This window comes from Mustelus asterias, chromosome 1, assembly GCF_964213995.1.
Source record: "Mustelus asterias chromosome 1, sMusAst1.hap1.1, whole genome shotgun sequence".
Classification (NCBI taxonomy): Eukaryota; Metazoa; Chordata; class Chondrichthyes; order Carcharhiniformes; family Triakidae; genus Mustelus; species Mustelus asterias.
In genome coordinates, this window is record NC_135801.1 from 151,940,378 (window position 1) to 151,953,557 (window position 13,180).

Genomic DNA, 13,180 nt, shown 5'->3' on the forward strand with positions numbered 1-13,180 from the left:
GTTGTCTTGGAACTTTAAGATTTGTCTATAAGATGCAATCAGCTGGTCATTAATTGTAGAAACATTGAAGATAGGAGCAGGAGGAGGCCATTTGATCCTTCGAGCCTGCTCTGCCATTCATTACGATCATGGTTGATCATCCAAATCAATAGCCTAATCCTGCTTTTTCCTCCATAACCTTTGATCCCATTCGCCCCCAAGTGCTATATCCAACTGCTCTTTGAATACATTCAATGTTTTGGCATCAATTACTTCCTGTGGTAATGAATTCCACAGGCTTACCACTCTGGGTGAAGAAATGTCTCCTCACCTCTGTCCTAAATATCACACAGTTACAGTTATGACAGCATCGGAAAAAGCCTATTGATATCAAGTCTATACAGACTCTGGAGTAATCCAGTTAGTCCCAGAAACTCTGGGGTGAGGAAGTTGTGTCCTGAGTTGTCGGGAAATGGGCAGAGGATCAGTGAGGCAACCAACTGAACATAGCATGTTCATTACTTTGTTTAATACTCAAAGACAAGTTTAATTGGGTGACAGTTTCACATGCACAGCAACTTAATATTTCATTCCAGCATCAAATCGCCAATCTCTCCAAAAGTAGAACAAGCATTTGTAGAAATACACCAGCCAAATCTACAGATGATCTGTTCAGAGCACAGGGGGAAATTGTTACACTCCTGGATCCATGCTACTGTATAATTGAGTGAGAACAATGTGAGCCCACTCCCATGAATGGAAGATGCTCGGGTGACTGGCCCTGCTGAACCCAAAAATGTATTTACCTGAAATAGACCCAAATTTGTAACAGTAATAGAGCTTGGCATATTATACCAGTCTTGGAAAAAATTATATGTGGTGTTTCACATGGATCTATTCTGCAGTGATAGTAAAAGGCCATCAATTCTGATTACCTCAAAGAATATGGAATTCTCAAAATACAGTTCCATGTTTTAAAGTATGAATTAGGCTAAAATGTTTGAGTTAAATTTATTTATTCAGGAGAAAAATAACCTGAGAAAATATGGCACAAATCAATGATTTATATGAGATTAAATAAGATACTCGGACAATCAGCAACAAAAAAAAACTAGAGGACACTATACAATAGATGCCTTAAGTAAGGTTAGCTATTAGGGAATCAAAACTTTATTTTCCTACAGGACAATGATACATGGAACAAAATCCTCAGAGTAGTTGAGTCAATTCCAGTTAACTCCATTGTTTAAGAAGCCAAATCAATATCTGTTCCAAAAAAAGATTGAGGGCTGCTTGAAGATTTTCAGGGAGGTTGATGAAGTACAGTTGCTAAAGGATCAGTCACTGATGCGGGCAAAACATATACAGGAATAATCCATACATGGACTCGGGCTGGAACAAACTTGATGGATTGAATTGTCTTTGCCTGTTTTGAATTTCCCTGCCTCTTTGAACTGTTTTTTGAAAAGGTGTTTTAAAGAGTTTAAAAAAAACACATTTTGAAAAGGAGTTACCCACAGAACATGAGCCAAGTGGAGAATGCGGCAGAGGTAATGGATAGCAAAATGTAGCAAACGCACTAACACTAAAATTGAAAAACGAGTTTGCAAGAGCAGGTCTGGTAAGAAAAGTCTAGTTTAAATGTTCTTTGGGCAATCAAGTTATTGAAGCAATGTTGCATCCTTATACTACAAAATTATATTCAATGTACAGTTTATATAGTATAATCAAAGTATCTACGCCAAATCATGGTTTTAGTGGTTAACGTATGATCTAGTTTTTATGGTTGCTATCGATTAAATTAATATTTGTGGTATATAGCAACAATCAGACCCATTTCAAGCATTATAACCATAAACATGCTTTATGTGACACAAGTCACCGATCAAATGCTTTGTTTATTTCTTTAATATGCAATGGCTTTGCAATAAAATCAAAAACGATTGTAATTGAGGACTGGAAATTGGTGCATGAGTGTGCAATTTGATGTATGTGGAGACGTAGAGTCAGAGTCATACAATGCAGAAAAGGCCCTTTGGCCCATCAAGTCTGCACTGACAACTACTAAAGTCGGGCTAATCCCATTTTCCTGCACTTGTCCCATATGTTTGAAAGGTATGATATTGCAAGTGCTCAGCCAAATTTTTTTTTAACAGTTGTAAGGTTCCGGCCTCAGCTACCATCCCAGGCTGTGCATTCCAGATTCCCACCACCCTCTGAGCGAGTTAGAGGTTTTCTTAAATCCTCTCTTAATCTTCTGCCCCTTACCCTAAAACTATGCCCCTCGTGATTGACCCCTCAACCAAGAGCAACAGCTGCTCTGTCCTCACCCTGTCCATACCCCTCATAATCTTGTACTTCTCAATAATGTCCCCCCTTAGCCTTCTCTGCTCTAAAGAAAACATTCCAAGTCTGTTTAGACTCTCCTTATAGCTCCATTCCATTCCATTCCAGCCAACATCTTGGTGAACCTCCTCTGTATCCCTTCTAGTGCAATCACATCCTTTCTATAGTGAGATGGCCAGAAATGCATACAGTACTTTAGCTGCGGCCTACCCAATGCTCTGTACAACTCCAACATTACCTCCTAGCTCTTGTACTCTATACCACGACTGATGAAAACAAATGTCTCATACGCCTTTTTAACTTTCCTATTCACCTGTTCTGCTGCCTTCAGGAAATAAGTACCCCAAGATCCATCTGTTTCCCTGAGCTTCCCTGTGTCCTGCCGTTCATTAAATACTCCCTTGTCTTGTTTCTTCTTCCAAAATGCACCACCTCACATTTATTAGGGTTAAATACCATCTGCCACTGCTCTGCCCTTCTGACCAACCCAGCTATAACTTCCTGTAACCTGCAAGCATCAATTATCAAGCATCTTAACTATTACCAATCTTGATGTCACCTGCAAACTTGCTTAACATCCCCCCCCCCCCCCACATTTTCATGTATTTCATTTATGTATACAACAAACAACAAGGGTTTGAGTGCTGATCCTTGCGGTAAACCAGTAGTCACTAGCCAACAGTCACTCAAACAGCCTTCTACCATTACCCTTTGGGGGCAATTCTCCCACCCCGCCACGGGATTTGTGCATGTTCCCGCTTCACACGCATCTCCCAGCGTCGGATTTCTGGTGCCGTCAGGTCTGTGTTGGAAGCCAGCGGGAACACTAAGTAATTTACATCTATTTTTAATGTCATTTTAATATGATTAGCGGGCCCCGGACTGAGTTCTCTGGGCACACTAGCCCCTCCCACCGCGCTAGAGTATTTTACTCTAGCGGGGGTTACAGTCGCTCCCCACTTTCAGGGAGCTATCGGCCTGACCCCGCTGCAGTGAAGGGAGGGCAATCGGAGGCCCCCAGAGAGTTGAGTGGTGGGTGGTGTGTGCCCCCTAGGCATGGGCACCCTGGCAGTGCCAACCTATGCCCTGGCACAGCCGAAAGACTAAAGTGCCCATGCCCAAGGGGCACCTTGGCACTGCCCATCGGGGTCAACTGGGGGAGGTGTCTGCCTGCAAGGGGGTGTTGGGGGGCTTTGGCACTGCTGAGGGTGGGTGGGGCTGGAGATTGGGGTGAGGGTGGGGCCCAATCGGAGTTGGGGGGCACTGTGGGTGTCCTGGGCTGATTGAGCTGGCCAGAAAATGGGAGGCTGACCGTTCAGGGCAATTTGCGCATGCACAGAGGCCTGCTGGTTTCAGCCTCCCAGGTGGGAATAGCCCCTTCCCCTGAAATTTAATATTCACACTGGTGGTCCCTGCATTGCATGAAGTATGGGAGATTCTAGTGTGAACTCCCACTGGGAAAAAACAGCATGAATTACTCCAGTTTTCCTGTGAATTCAACACTTAGAAGCTTTTTAAGAAAGTTGCCCTCTATGTCTTATTATTAAGCCAGTTTCTTATTTATCTTGCCAAGTTTCCCTGATTTCTCAGTCAGTCTCCCATGTGGGACCTTGACATTTACTATTGGAAAAACGAGTTTGACAAAGTGTTCAAGAATAAGTTAGATTCTAATTTGTAATAATCTTTTGGCAGGCTGGTTGTACCAAACAAAGGATATTCCTCCCTAGATCAAAGCCCAGATGAAAAACCTTTGGTTGCGCTGGATACCGACAGGTATGTTCTTTCACCAATTGTTTTTTCTTAAATTTGAAGAAATAATTTTTAAAAAATCAACTTCAGTGCAAAGGTCTTTGACATCCGCAAAAGTAAATTTTCACTGGACAGACGTTTCTCTGATTTTACTGAATTGCTGTACCTTTAATTCTTGTTAAGTCGCGCTGATAAGGCCAGTATTTATTTGTCTAACCCCAGCTATACTTGAGATAGTCATAGACCACTGCTTTAATCCAATGCAGTAAGAAGTCTCACAACACCAGGTTAAAGTCGAACAAGTTTATTTGGTTACACGAGCTTTCGAAGCGCGCCCTTCATTAGGTGAGTGGAGAGTTGGGTTCACAAACACGGCATATATAGACAGAGGCTCAATTGCAGGATAATGGTTGGAATGCGAGTCTTAAGATCAAGTCTTTACAGGTACAGACAATGTGAGTGGAGAGCGAGATACTCAGGTTAAAGAGGTGTGATCTGTCTCAAGCCAGGACAGTTAGTAGGATTTTGCATGCCCAGGCCAGTTGTGGGGGGGGTGCGGGGGGTTACACATAGTGTGACATGAATCCAAGATCCCAGTTGAGGCCATAAATTCTGTGTTGTCGTGTGTCTTGAAGGCCGCCTCGGAGAACATTGACCCGAAGATCAGAGGCTGAATGCCTTGACTGCTGAAGTGTTCCCCGATGGAAAGGGAACACTCCTGCCTGGTGATTGTTGCGTGCTATCTGTTCATCGCCCTCAGAAGGACGGGCTATGGCGCTCGACTCATCGATTGACAGTTCCGACTTGCCGCAGCAAAAACCTGCACCGACCTCCTCAGAAGACAAATGCAGGACACGACCGACAGAGTACCCTTCCTCGTCCAGTACTTCCCCAGAGCGGAAAAACTGCAACACCACCTTCGGAGCCTTCAACATGTCATCATGAAGACGGGCATCTCGCCAAGGCCGCCCCCACTACTTGCCTTCAAACAAACACGCAAACAGACCATTGTTTGCAGCAAATTACCCAGCCTTCAGGAGAACACACAACCGTGCCACAGCAACCTCTGCAAGATATGCTGGATCATCGACACGTGAGAACACCATCCACCAAGTACATGGTACATACTTGTGCAACTCGGCCAACGTTGTCTACCTGATACATTGCAGGAAAGGATGTCCTGAGGTACATCGGTAAGACTATGGAGACACTATGACAATGAATGAACACCGCATGATGATCGCCAGACAGGAGTGTTCCCTTCTGGTTGGGGAACACTTCAGTCAAGGGCATTCAACCTCATCTTCGGATGAGTGTTCTCCAGGGCGGCCTTCAAGACACACGACAACACAGAATAGCTGAGCAGAAACTGATAACCAAGTTCCATAACGCATGAGGGCGGCCTCAACTGGGATCTTGGGTTCATGCCCCCACCATTTGGCCTGGCCTTGCAAAATTCTACTAACTGTCCTGGCTCGAGACAATTCGCAACTCTTTAACTTGTCATTATCCCCTCTCCACTCGCACTGTCTGTACCTGTAGAGACTTGATTACCTGTAAAAACTCTCATTCCAACCATTATCTTGCAATTGAGTCTCTGTCTATCTATCCTGTGTTTGTGAACCCAACTCTCCACTCACCTGATGAAGGAGCAGCACTCCAAAAGCTTGTGATACCAAATAAACCTGTTGGTGTGAGACTTCTTACTGTGCCCACCCCAGTCCAACGCCGGCATCTCCACATCATTAATCCGATGCAGCCTGTGTAGTGAAGGAGCTCCCACAGTGCTGTTGGTTAGGGTGTTTCTAACAACAATGTATATTCAATTTGGGATGGTGCATGACTTTGAAGTAAACTTGGAGATCCTGTGATAAAGTTAAGAACAGAGTCATTCATCACCAAATCTGACTCAACCATGTCAAATTCTATTGGACTTTGCTTTCCTTGCAAAAATCATCCACTACTGTAGGATCATCCTATGGACAAAGATAATCATGGCCTCATTTATTGCTACCAACCATTTCCTTAAACGCTTGTGACCTACCCCCTCCACAAGAAGTTCATGAATTTTTTTGCCTCCATGCTGGGAATTGTTAGTTCAGCTTCTTTCTGCCTCCTTTCATTACTGAACTACATCTTGCTTGAATCCTATTTTCTTACTCATCTTTCTCCATTCTCTCAACTCATCTAATCCATAAGACCCACCTGCTTTCTTCAACCTCATTCCTATAGAATTCCTCTCTATCCAACTGCCCTACCTCACCCCCATACCAGCAGATCTTGTAAATAGTTCCTTCTCCTTGGGCATTTCCTTTTCAAAACTCTTATCACTACCTTCTCCAAAAAAATACCCGCTCTCAATCCCACTATCCTTACTAATTGTCACTCCACTGCTTTCTTTCTCCTTTCAAAGGTTCTTATGTGTAAGGTTGCATTCAAAACCAATGTCCCATCTTGCATCTACCTGTTTGACTCTGTACATTCAGGTTTCTACTTTTCCAAGTCAGGATGGTGTGGGGTTTGGAAAGGAACTCTGAAGTGGTGATGTTCACATTCACCTGTTCTTGTCGGCAGTTAAAGTCGCAGGTTTGGGAGCTGTCGTTGAGAAGGAATTTGGGCAAGTTGCAGCAGAGCATCCTGTAGATAGTACACACTGGAGCCATGGTGTGGAGGGAATAAATATTTGAGGTAGTGGAAGAGTTGCCTACAATTGGGCTGTATTGTCCTCGATAGCGTTGAATTTTGAAGTTATTGGAAACTCGCTCATCCAGGCAAATGGAAAGTATTTAATCACATTCCTGACTGCACCATAAATGGTGGAAAGGTTCTGGAAGTCAAAGTTGCATATCACAGAATGCCTGTCTGTCTTGCTGTTGTAGCCACAGTACTTATGCATCTGGTCTAGTAAAGTAAATGGTAGCTACCCATTGCTTGCTTTCCATTCCAGCATATCTAATTATTTTTAAAAGTTTATTATTGTGTTTCAAGGAAGCCTACACTGCAATGAAGTTACTGTGAAAATCCCGTAGTCGCCACACTGTTCAACTACACTGAAAGGGAATTTAGCATGGCCAGTGCACTTAACCAGCATGTCTTTTGGACTGTGGGAGGGAACCATTAGATTTGAAATGTTTTGTGAATATTGTTTTGGAGCATAAAATTGGAAGGAGTTTTGTTTTAATTGAAAAAAACACTCCAACATCATTGTGATGTTTGCCATATCACACCATCAGAGCTGATTAATCCTTCTCTGACTGCTCAGGTGACTACCATGGTAGCAACTCTAATAAAAATGTCTAATCCTTCCATTGGTGATAAAACAATGTTCCTAACACACTACCTTTTCTAAAATTGTATAGGTTTAACTTTATAGACATTTATAGTTATACCCATGAAAATTTTATTGCTTCAACTACAAATTTTAATTCTAACTGGACAGATTTTCTCTGCAGGGGATGCAAGCCAAGGCATGTTTTTAATAGGTAAAATTTTAAAAGGCCACTGCAATATTTTGAGTGGTACTCTATTTTCTCTACAAAATATAATATAAAAGTTAGCCTTACTCAGCTGCTTTTATGAAATCAAATTCTTTGTAAAACCTGTTTTGTCACTGAAGATGCTATCTTGCCATTGTAAGTCATGCATCTGTTTTCTAAAAAATGTAATTACTTCTACAAAATTAAACTGATCTCCAACTATTTAGTTTAGTAGGGCAGCATGGTCGGTGTAGGCTTGGAGGGTCGAAGGGCCTGTTCCTTTGCTGTAATTTTCTTTGTTCTAATTACCTGTTACTTTAAAGATAAAATCCTGCATGGCATTTTATCTATAGAAGAACACAAATATTGTAGAGAGGCCTCTGAAGACCTGCAATTGTTATTGAAAAGTGAAACTTGTTTCTATTTCCTTGCAGTGATGATGATTTTGACATGTCAAGGTACTCTTCGTCTGGTTATTCTTCAGCTGAGGTGAGTTATTTGTACAGATGACAGTTGATGTAGCCAGAAGAAAGGAAAACGTTGATGAAAATGAGTAGGTACCAGTGCTGTTGGATTTCAAGTAAATGTATTTAACAGTTGGATCTTTGATTTTGTCTTTTACAATGTTCTTAGTGTCTAAAACTTGTATAATCCCTACTATTGTCTGATCCATTGCCATCAGTTTGCTTAGAAGCTTTTTACATTTATTTTGATTTGTGCTGCTCAGTCTCACTTCGTATGTTTGTGTGTACAACTGATCCCCCATCTGTGGTTTGACACCGGTGGGCCGTTACTCAACTCATCAGACAACTCCCATAGCACCAGCTGCAACGAGCTTTGCAACCACTGTTGTTCTGCTGCCCCCAGTGTCAGGAGATTGCAGCAAAGGCATTTTCACATGACTTAACACATTTATTGATAAATATAACACATCAACACCTGGGAGTTGAAGGTCTGACTGCATCTTCAACAAATGCTGTCCCAATCTGCTTTCCTTGACATCACGGAGTACCTGGAAGAATGAAGAAAAAAAAACAAGCACCAAGCACAAAGTAAAATAAGGAACTTGCATTTATGTGCTTATCACATGTTCCGCATATCCCAAAGAGCTTCTAATAAAAATGCATTTCTGCAGGGGATCCCAAACTGGGACCTGTGGACCACAAAGCTGGCAGCCACCGCGTAACTGGTAAACATGCAATATTTAAAAATAATTGGAGAAATGAAATGGACCAATCAGAGCAATAGTCTGCTGATCAGCATCCAGTGCTCTGAGGTCTTGCTCTGGCTCAATATCAAAACCAAACAAATTCAACAACTTCAATATAAATTACATGGACGTCCTAAACAGGCTGAGGACTTGAAACATGAGTGCTAAAATAAACTAGATTTACAAACATCTGACAACCTGTTAGCCAATGAATCTGGAGATACCAGTAGGATGGAAACAGACCACTGAGGCTCCTTGTACGTTAAAGAATATTTGACACCATCAGTCTCAACTCTGCTCCATGTGAAATAATAAAATCGATTAACTGGACTAATTTCTAGTATCCAAAATATCAATGTAATTAATGAAAACCACCAGAAAGGAAAGGTCATGTCTAACCAACCTTCTAAACTCCTTTGAAAATGTAGCATCCCAAGTTGAATATGCAAAGTGCTATGACAGTGCACTTGATGTTTCAAAAGATATTTGACACAAGTTCATGCCCACAGCAGAATAGGATAAATTGATTCCCATGATAGAATGGTTGCTAACCAGAGGACATAGATTTTAAAATAATCGGCAAAGGAACTAGAGGTGAGTTGAGGATTATTTTATGCAAAACTTTCAGCAGAGGTGATCGTATTAACCTGTTCATCAAGCCAGAGTTTTAGGTCATATGACCTTCCCTCCACAATATTTTTACAAAACAGTTTATCTAGTGTTTGGATGTTGTCTGTGTTCCAAACTGATATTTCAACCACTGTTGAAAAAGGTACTATTGTTCAGGGTCTGATGTTTGTGAAGTCATTGTCTCCAAAGCTGCACTTTCTCCGCTGGTCTATCAAATACAGATGGCCTTCATATAGGTCTGTTTGAAGTTGGCTTTGCAGTCCCCAGCTGGTCTGTTAGTCGCTCCTCAGAAATAATGAGGTGTGACATTTCCGAACCTACAAAGTGGTTTATTTTGTTCTGGTGACTCGTAGACCACAGCTCAGTGTGTCAGCCATCTTAATGGACTTGGTTCCACCAAGAGTTTAAAGTTAAGAAATAGCAATAAGGATATATGTTTATAAAAATGCAGCGTTAGGTTATGTTCCATCACAGCGAAATGAGAGAAAATTCATTAACTTTCAAAGGGGTATTGGATAGATACTTGAAAGTGAGAGAATTGTAGGATAGTGGAAAAAGAGCAGGAAATTGAAACTAATTGATAATTCTCTCACTGAGCTTTGAGGCGCAATGAACTGAATGGCCTCTGTTATAAGATGAGTTGTACAAAAGATCATTGTCGTCCTAATTTTCTTGTTAAAAGTTAAATGTTCTAAAGATCCAAACAAGTGTGACCTGCATTGTGATCATGATTTACAGTAAAACATTGCATCTGCAGGGTGCCCTGTTTGAAAACCTCTGCAGTAGGGAAAGGTAAACTGACCTTACAGGTCTTCCTATAAAATTCTGAACTTCCCACCACCACAGACATGGTTTCAGTTTGTGGGTAGATATTGATATGTAGGTGTAACGTTTTGTACTCCGCTATCAGATCACACCACCTTATTGTGGAAGTCCTCCTTTCTCCACTTAAAGCAACCTTTTTAATCTGCCACCCGCATCTTTAAGAGAGCTTAATTTGCAGATTATTACCCTGTTCTCCCATTAATCTTTTTTAAGTATTGTGAATATAGAAGATATTTTGTGAGCATTGCTTGCTTTTCCTGATGTGAAATAGATGTTTTGAATAAATCTAAGCTGTTAGAAAAATTACTTTTTTTGCAAATTAACTTGGAAGATTTGGGGAAAAAAGTTAGCATCCTGATCCATTTTTTTTCTTGTTTTTATCTGACGATGCTACAAGGTGTTAACAATAGCATTTCCACATGACCAAGAAAATCCCACCTGAGCTACTGACATTTTTTCTCTTTATAGCAGATTAATCAAGATTTGAATATCCAGCTCTTGAAGGATGGCTATCGGTTAGATGAAATTCCAGATGATGAAGACCTGGATCTTATTCCCCCCAAATCAGTAAATCCCACCTGCATGTGTTGCCAGGCCACCTCCACCACTTGCAATGTTCAATAATGTGACTGACGCTTTCCACTGTAATTGTAAAACTAACAGCCATTGCTTCCTCCTATGGTAGGACATGCACTTAGTGTCCGTGTTTCAAAAAAAAAGCAGACCATCATTGTGGCATTCATAAGTGGATGTGAATGCAGTGCTGAATTTGTGTGTGATAGAAGGTGACAATTAATCCTACTGCTTAGCAGTGGTTGTATTGTGTAATCCTGATTATTTTTTTCCCCATCTGCTTTTTGGGGTGGGGTGGGGGGGAAGGGACGAAATGGAATACTACTTCGGGCATGATTCAAAGCTCCTCTATCATGTGCTGAAAGCAAAATCCAGCAGTTTTTCTGTCTACCAATATTTGGCTGTTTGTATTTGAAGGGTACTAGTTTATCTTTATATACATGTTTACTATTGCATTTAGAGACAATGATATTTGACCTAAAAGTGGTTGAGGTTTTAAAGCATGAAAATCTCATTGTCTTTCTAATGTATATCAGGTTAATAATTTGTTAGAGGTTTCTAACTTCATTACCATTCAGAATTTGATAACTCTAGCATAGCTTTTTGTTAAAGATTTTACATATCAACCTTTTGATTTTACATATCACTCTGAGTGAAGCCAAAGTACACTTCGTACTGTTGTGCTGTTCACAAGTTTTGGACTATTCTTGTAAACACAGGGTCTCATATTCAAGGTTACTTTCCCCCCTTGAAATTTTATTTTGAAAAAGGAAAAATATTTTTTGTTTGGTCTTTTTTGTTTTAGAAAGAAATCATGGGAATATAAAAACTTTGTCGGGTTTTTTTGTGGGCAGGTTGGTGTTCCATTTGTTTGTGAGGAAGGGAGGTTGTGTATAACTCTCCCTAAAGGTGGTTAATGTGTGCTTTCTCAGTTAAAGGAATGTAGGAGAATTGGCAAAATGAAAACCATGGTACAAGTGAACAATTCATTTCAAGTTTGGCATCAGAAATGGGCAGAGGTGCAAGAAGGGTGTTGTATGGACAGCACCTGTGAAATGGGGCTGAAATGTGTATTTACTGTCCTGCACTTGAAGCATTTAGCAATTGCTAAAATTATAGGGATAGTTGTAGCTATAATATGGCAATATTTAAAATTCATTTAATTTGTCTTCAAATTTTAGGAAGTTTAACTCAAGGAAACTTGGTTGAAGTCTGTGTTCTGGTCATTCTCAGCACTACACATTTCATTTTTAATTGGTAAAAATCAATGCATGCATTGTCCAATTAAGTTCTAATCATTATAAAATGTGCCAATTGAGTAGAAATTGTTATTTTAAATTCTCCCTGTATGCTGTCACTAGAGGTCCTCATTAAGTAGGGAGGGGGGTCAAAGTTCCAGACAATTTAATGGGATGTGGAAGTGTAACTTGGCTGATTTACTTGGTTAAAAAAAGGTTTCCACACATTTCATAATCCATCTTTCATTCCATATACACCTTCCAAAACACTGAAGCCTATCAAATAACCAAGCCAATTGTTAGAAAAGTACAAATATAAATAATAACAGATTCAAATCTGACCCTTCAGAGATGACCTAATACTGCTATCGCAAAAATTACATGGTCACCTTGAACAGCATATTTGAGCCAGAAGCATAATGAGTGAAAATTCTTAATTCAGCCAATTAAATATCATATTTCAGTGCAAATATTTCAATCAGAATAACAGATTCATAAATATTTGATCAGGGAATCTAGTCTAAATAACTTGCTGTCTGGTTTAAAAGCTCATGGTTGTTGTTTACTTTAGTTTATATATGTATGTATGTATATGTATTTGTAAAGAAAAATTAGGCATTAATATATTTTATCCATATGGCGCCTGTGGTCAAAAATTAAGAGAACAGTAATGTATTTCTACCCAGCTTTGGCGCGTATTAGTATGAATAAGAAGTCTGAGTTTGTGATAACACTAAAGTGAAGAATTTTTGACATCGAACTAAAAATTTGCTGGTGCAAGACTCAATTCAAGTTGTGTAATTAAAGGAGTCAATTATATGCTCAGTGGGTTGCTACCAAAGCATCAATAAATCCAGAGCAGAAGTTATTAATGACCTCTTACTCCCACCCCTCTTTCACGATCTTTCTGAGAAATTAATTATTGCTAATTGTTGTTTCAATATTACAATGTTGTATTGTGTATGTTCTGGTATGCACGTGTCCTGCGCTAACACTCCACGCAAACAAAGTGACTTGTCTGAATTACTCAGTCTTTGCCTTCCAGGTTGATGCTGCTCTTTGTTAAAGCTTCCAGTTAACAAAATACCCTATTCCAATACATGTGAAACTGTTGCACTACGATCATAATACAAAAATGTTCACCATGTGTCGGA

General features: G+C 40.3%; 1 protein-coding gene across 2 annotated transcripts in view; it reads left to right on the plus strand.

The window, feature by feature from the left end:
• Positions 1–12,624, plus strand: part of fam219aa (family with sequence similarity 219 member Aa) — a 62,326-nt gene extending 49,702 nt beyond the window's left edge. The window contains exons 4-6 of one of the 2 annotated variants that reach the window (XM_078220642.1): positions 4,018–4,098; positions 7,985–8,039; positions 10,687–12,624. In XM_078220642.1, coding sequence (XP_078076768.1) covers positions 4,018–4,098; positions 7,985–8,039; positions 10,687–10,839 — 289 coding nt within the window. In that variant the 3' untranslated portion in view covers positions 10,840–12,624. Of the gene's footprint in view, positions 1–4,017; positions 4,099–7,984; positions 8,040–10,683 lie in introns of both variants that reach the window. The other variant, XM_078220633.1, reaches the window with a different exon arrangement.
• The last annotated feature ends 556 nt before the right edge of the window (positions 12,625–13,180 follow it).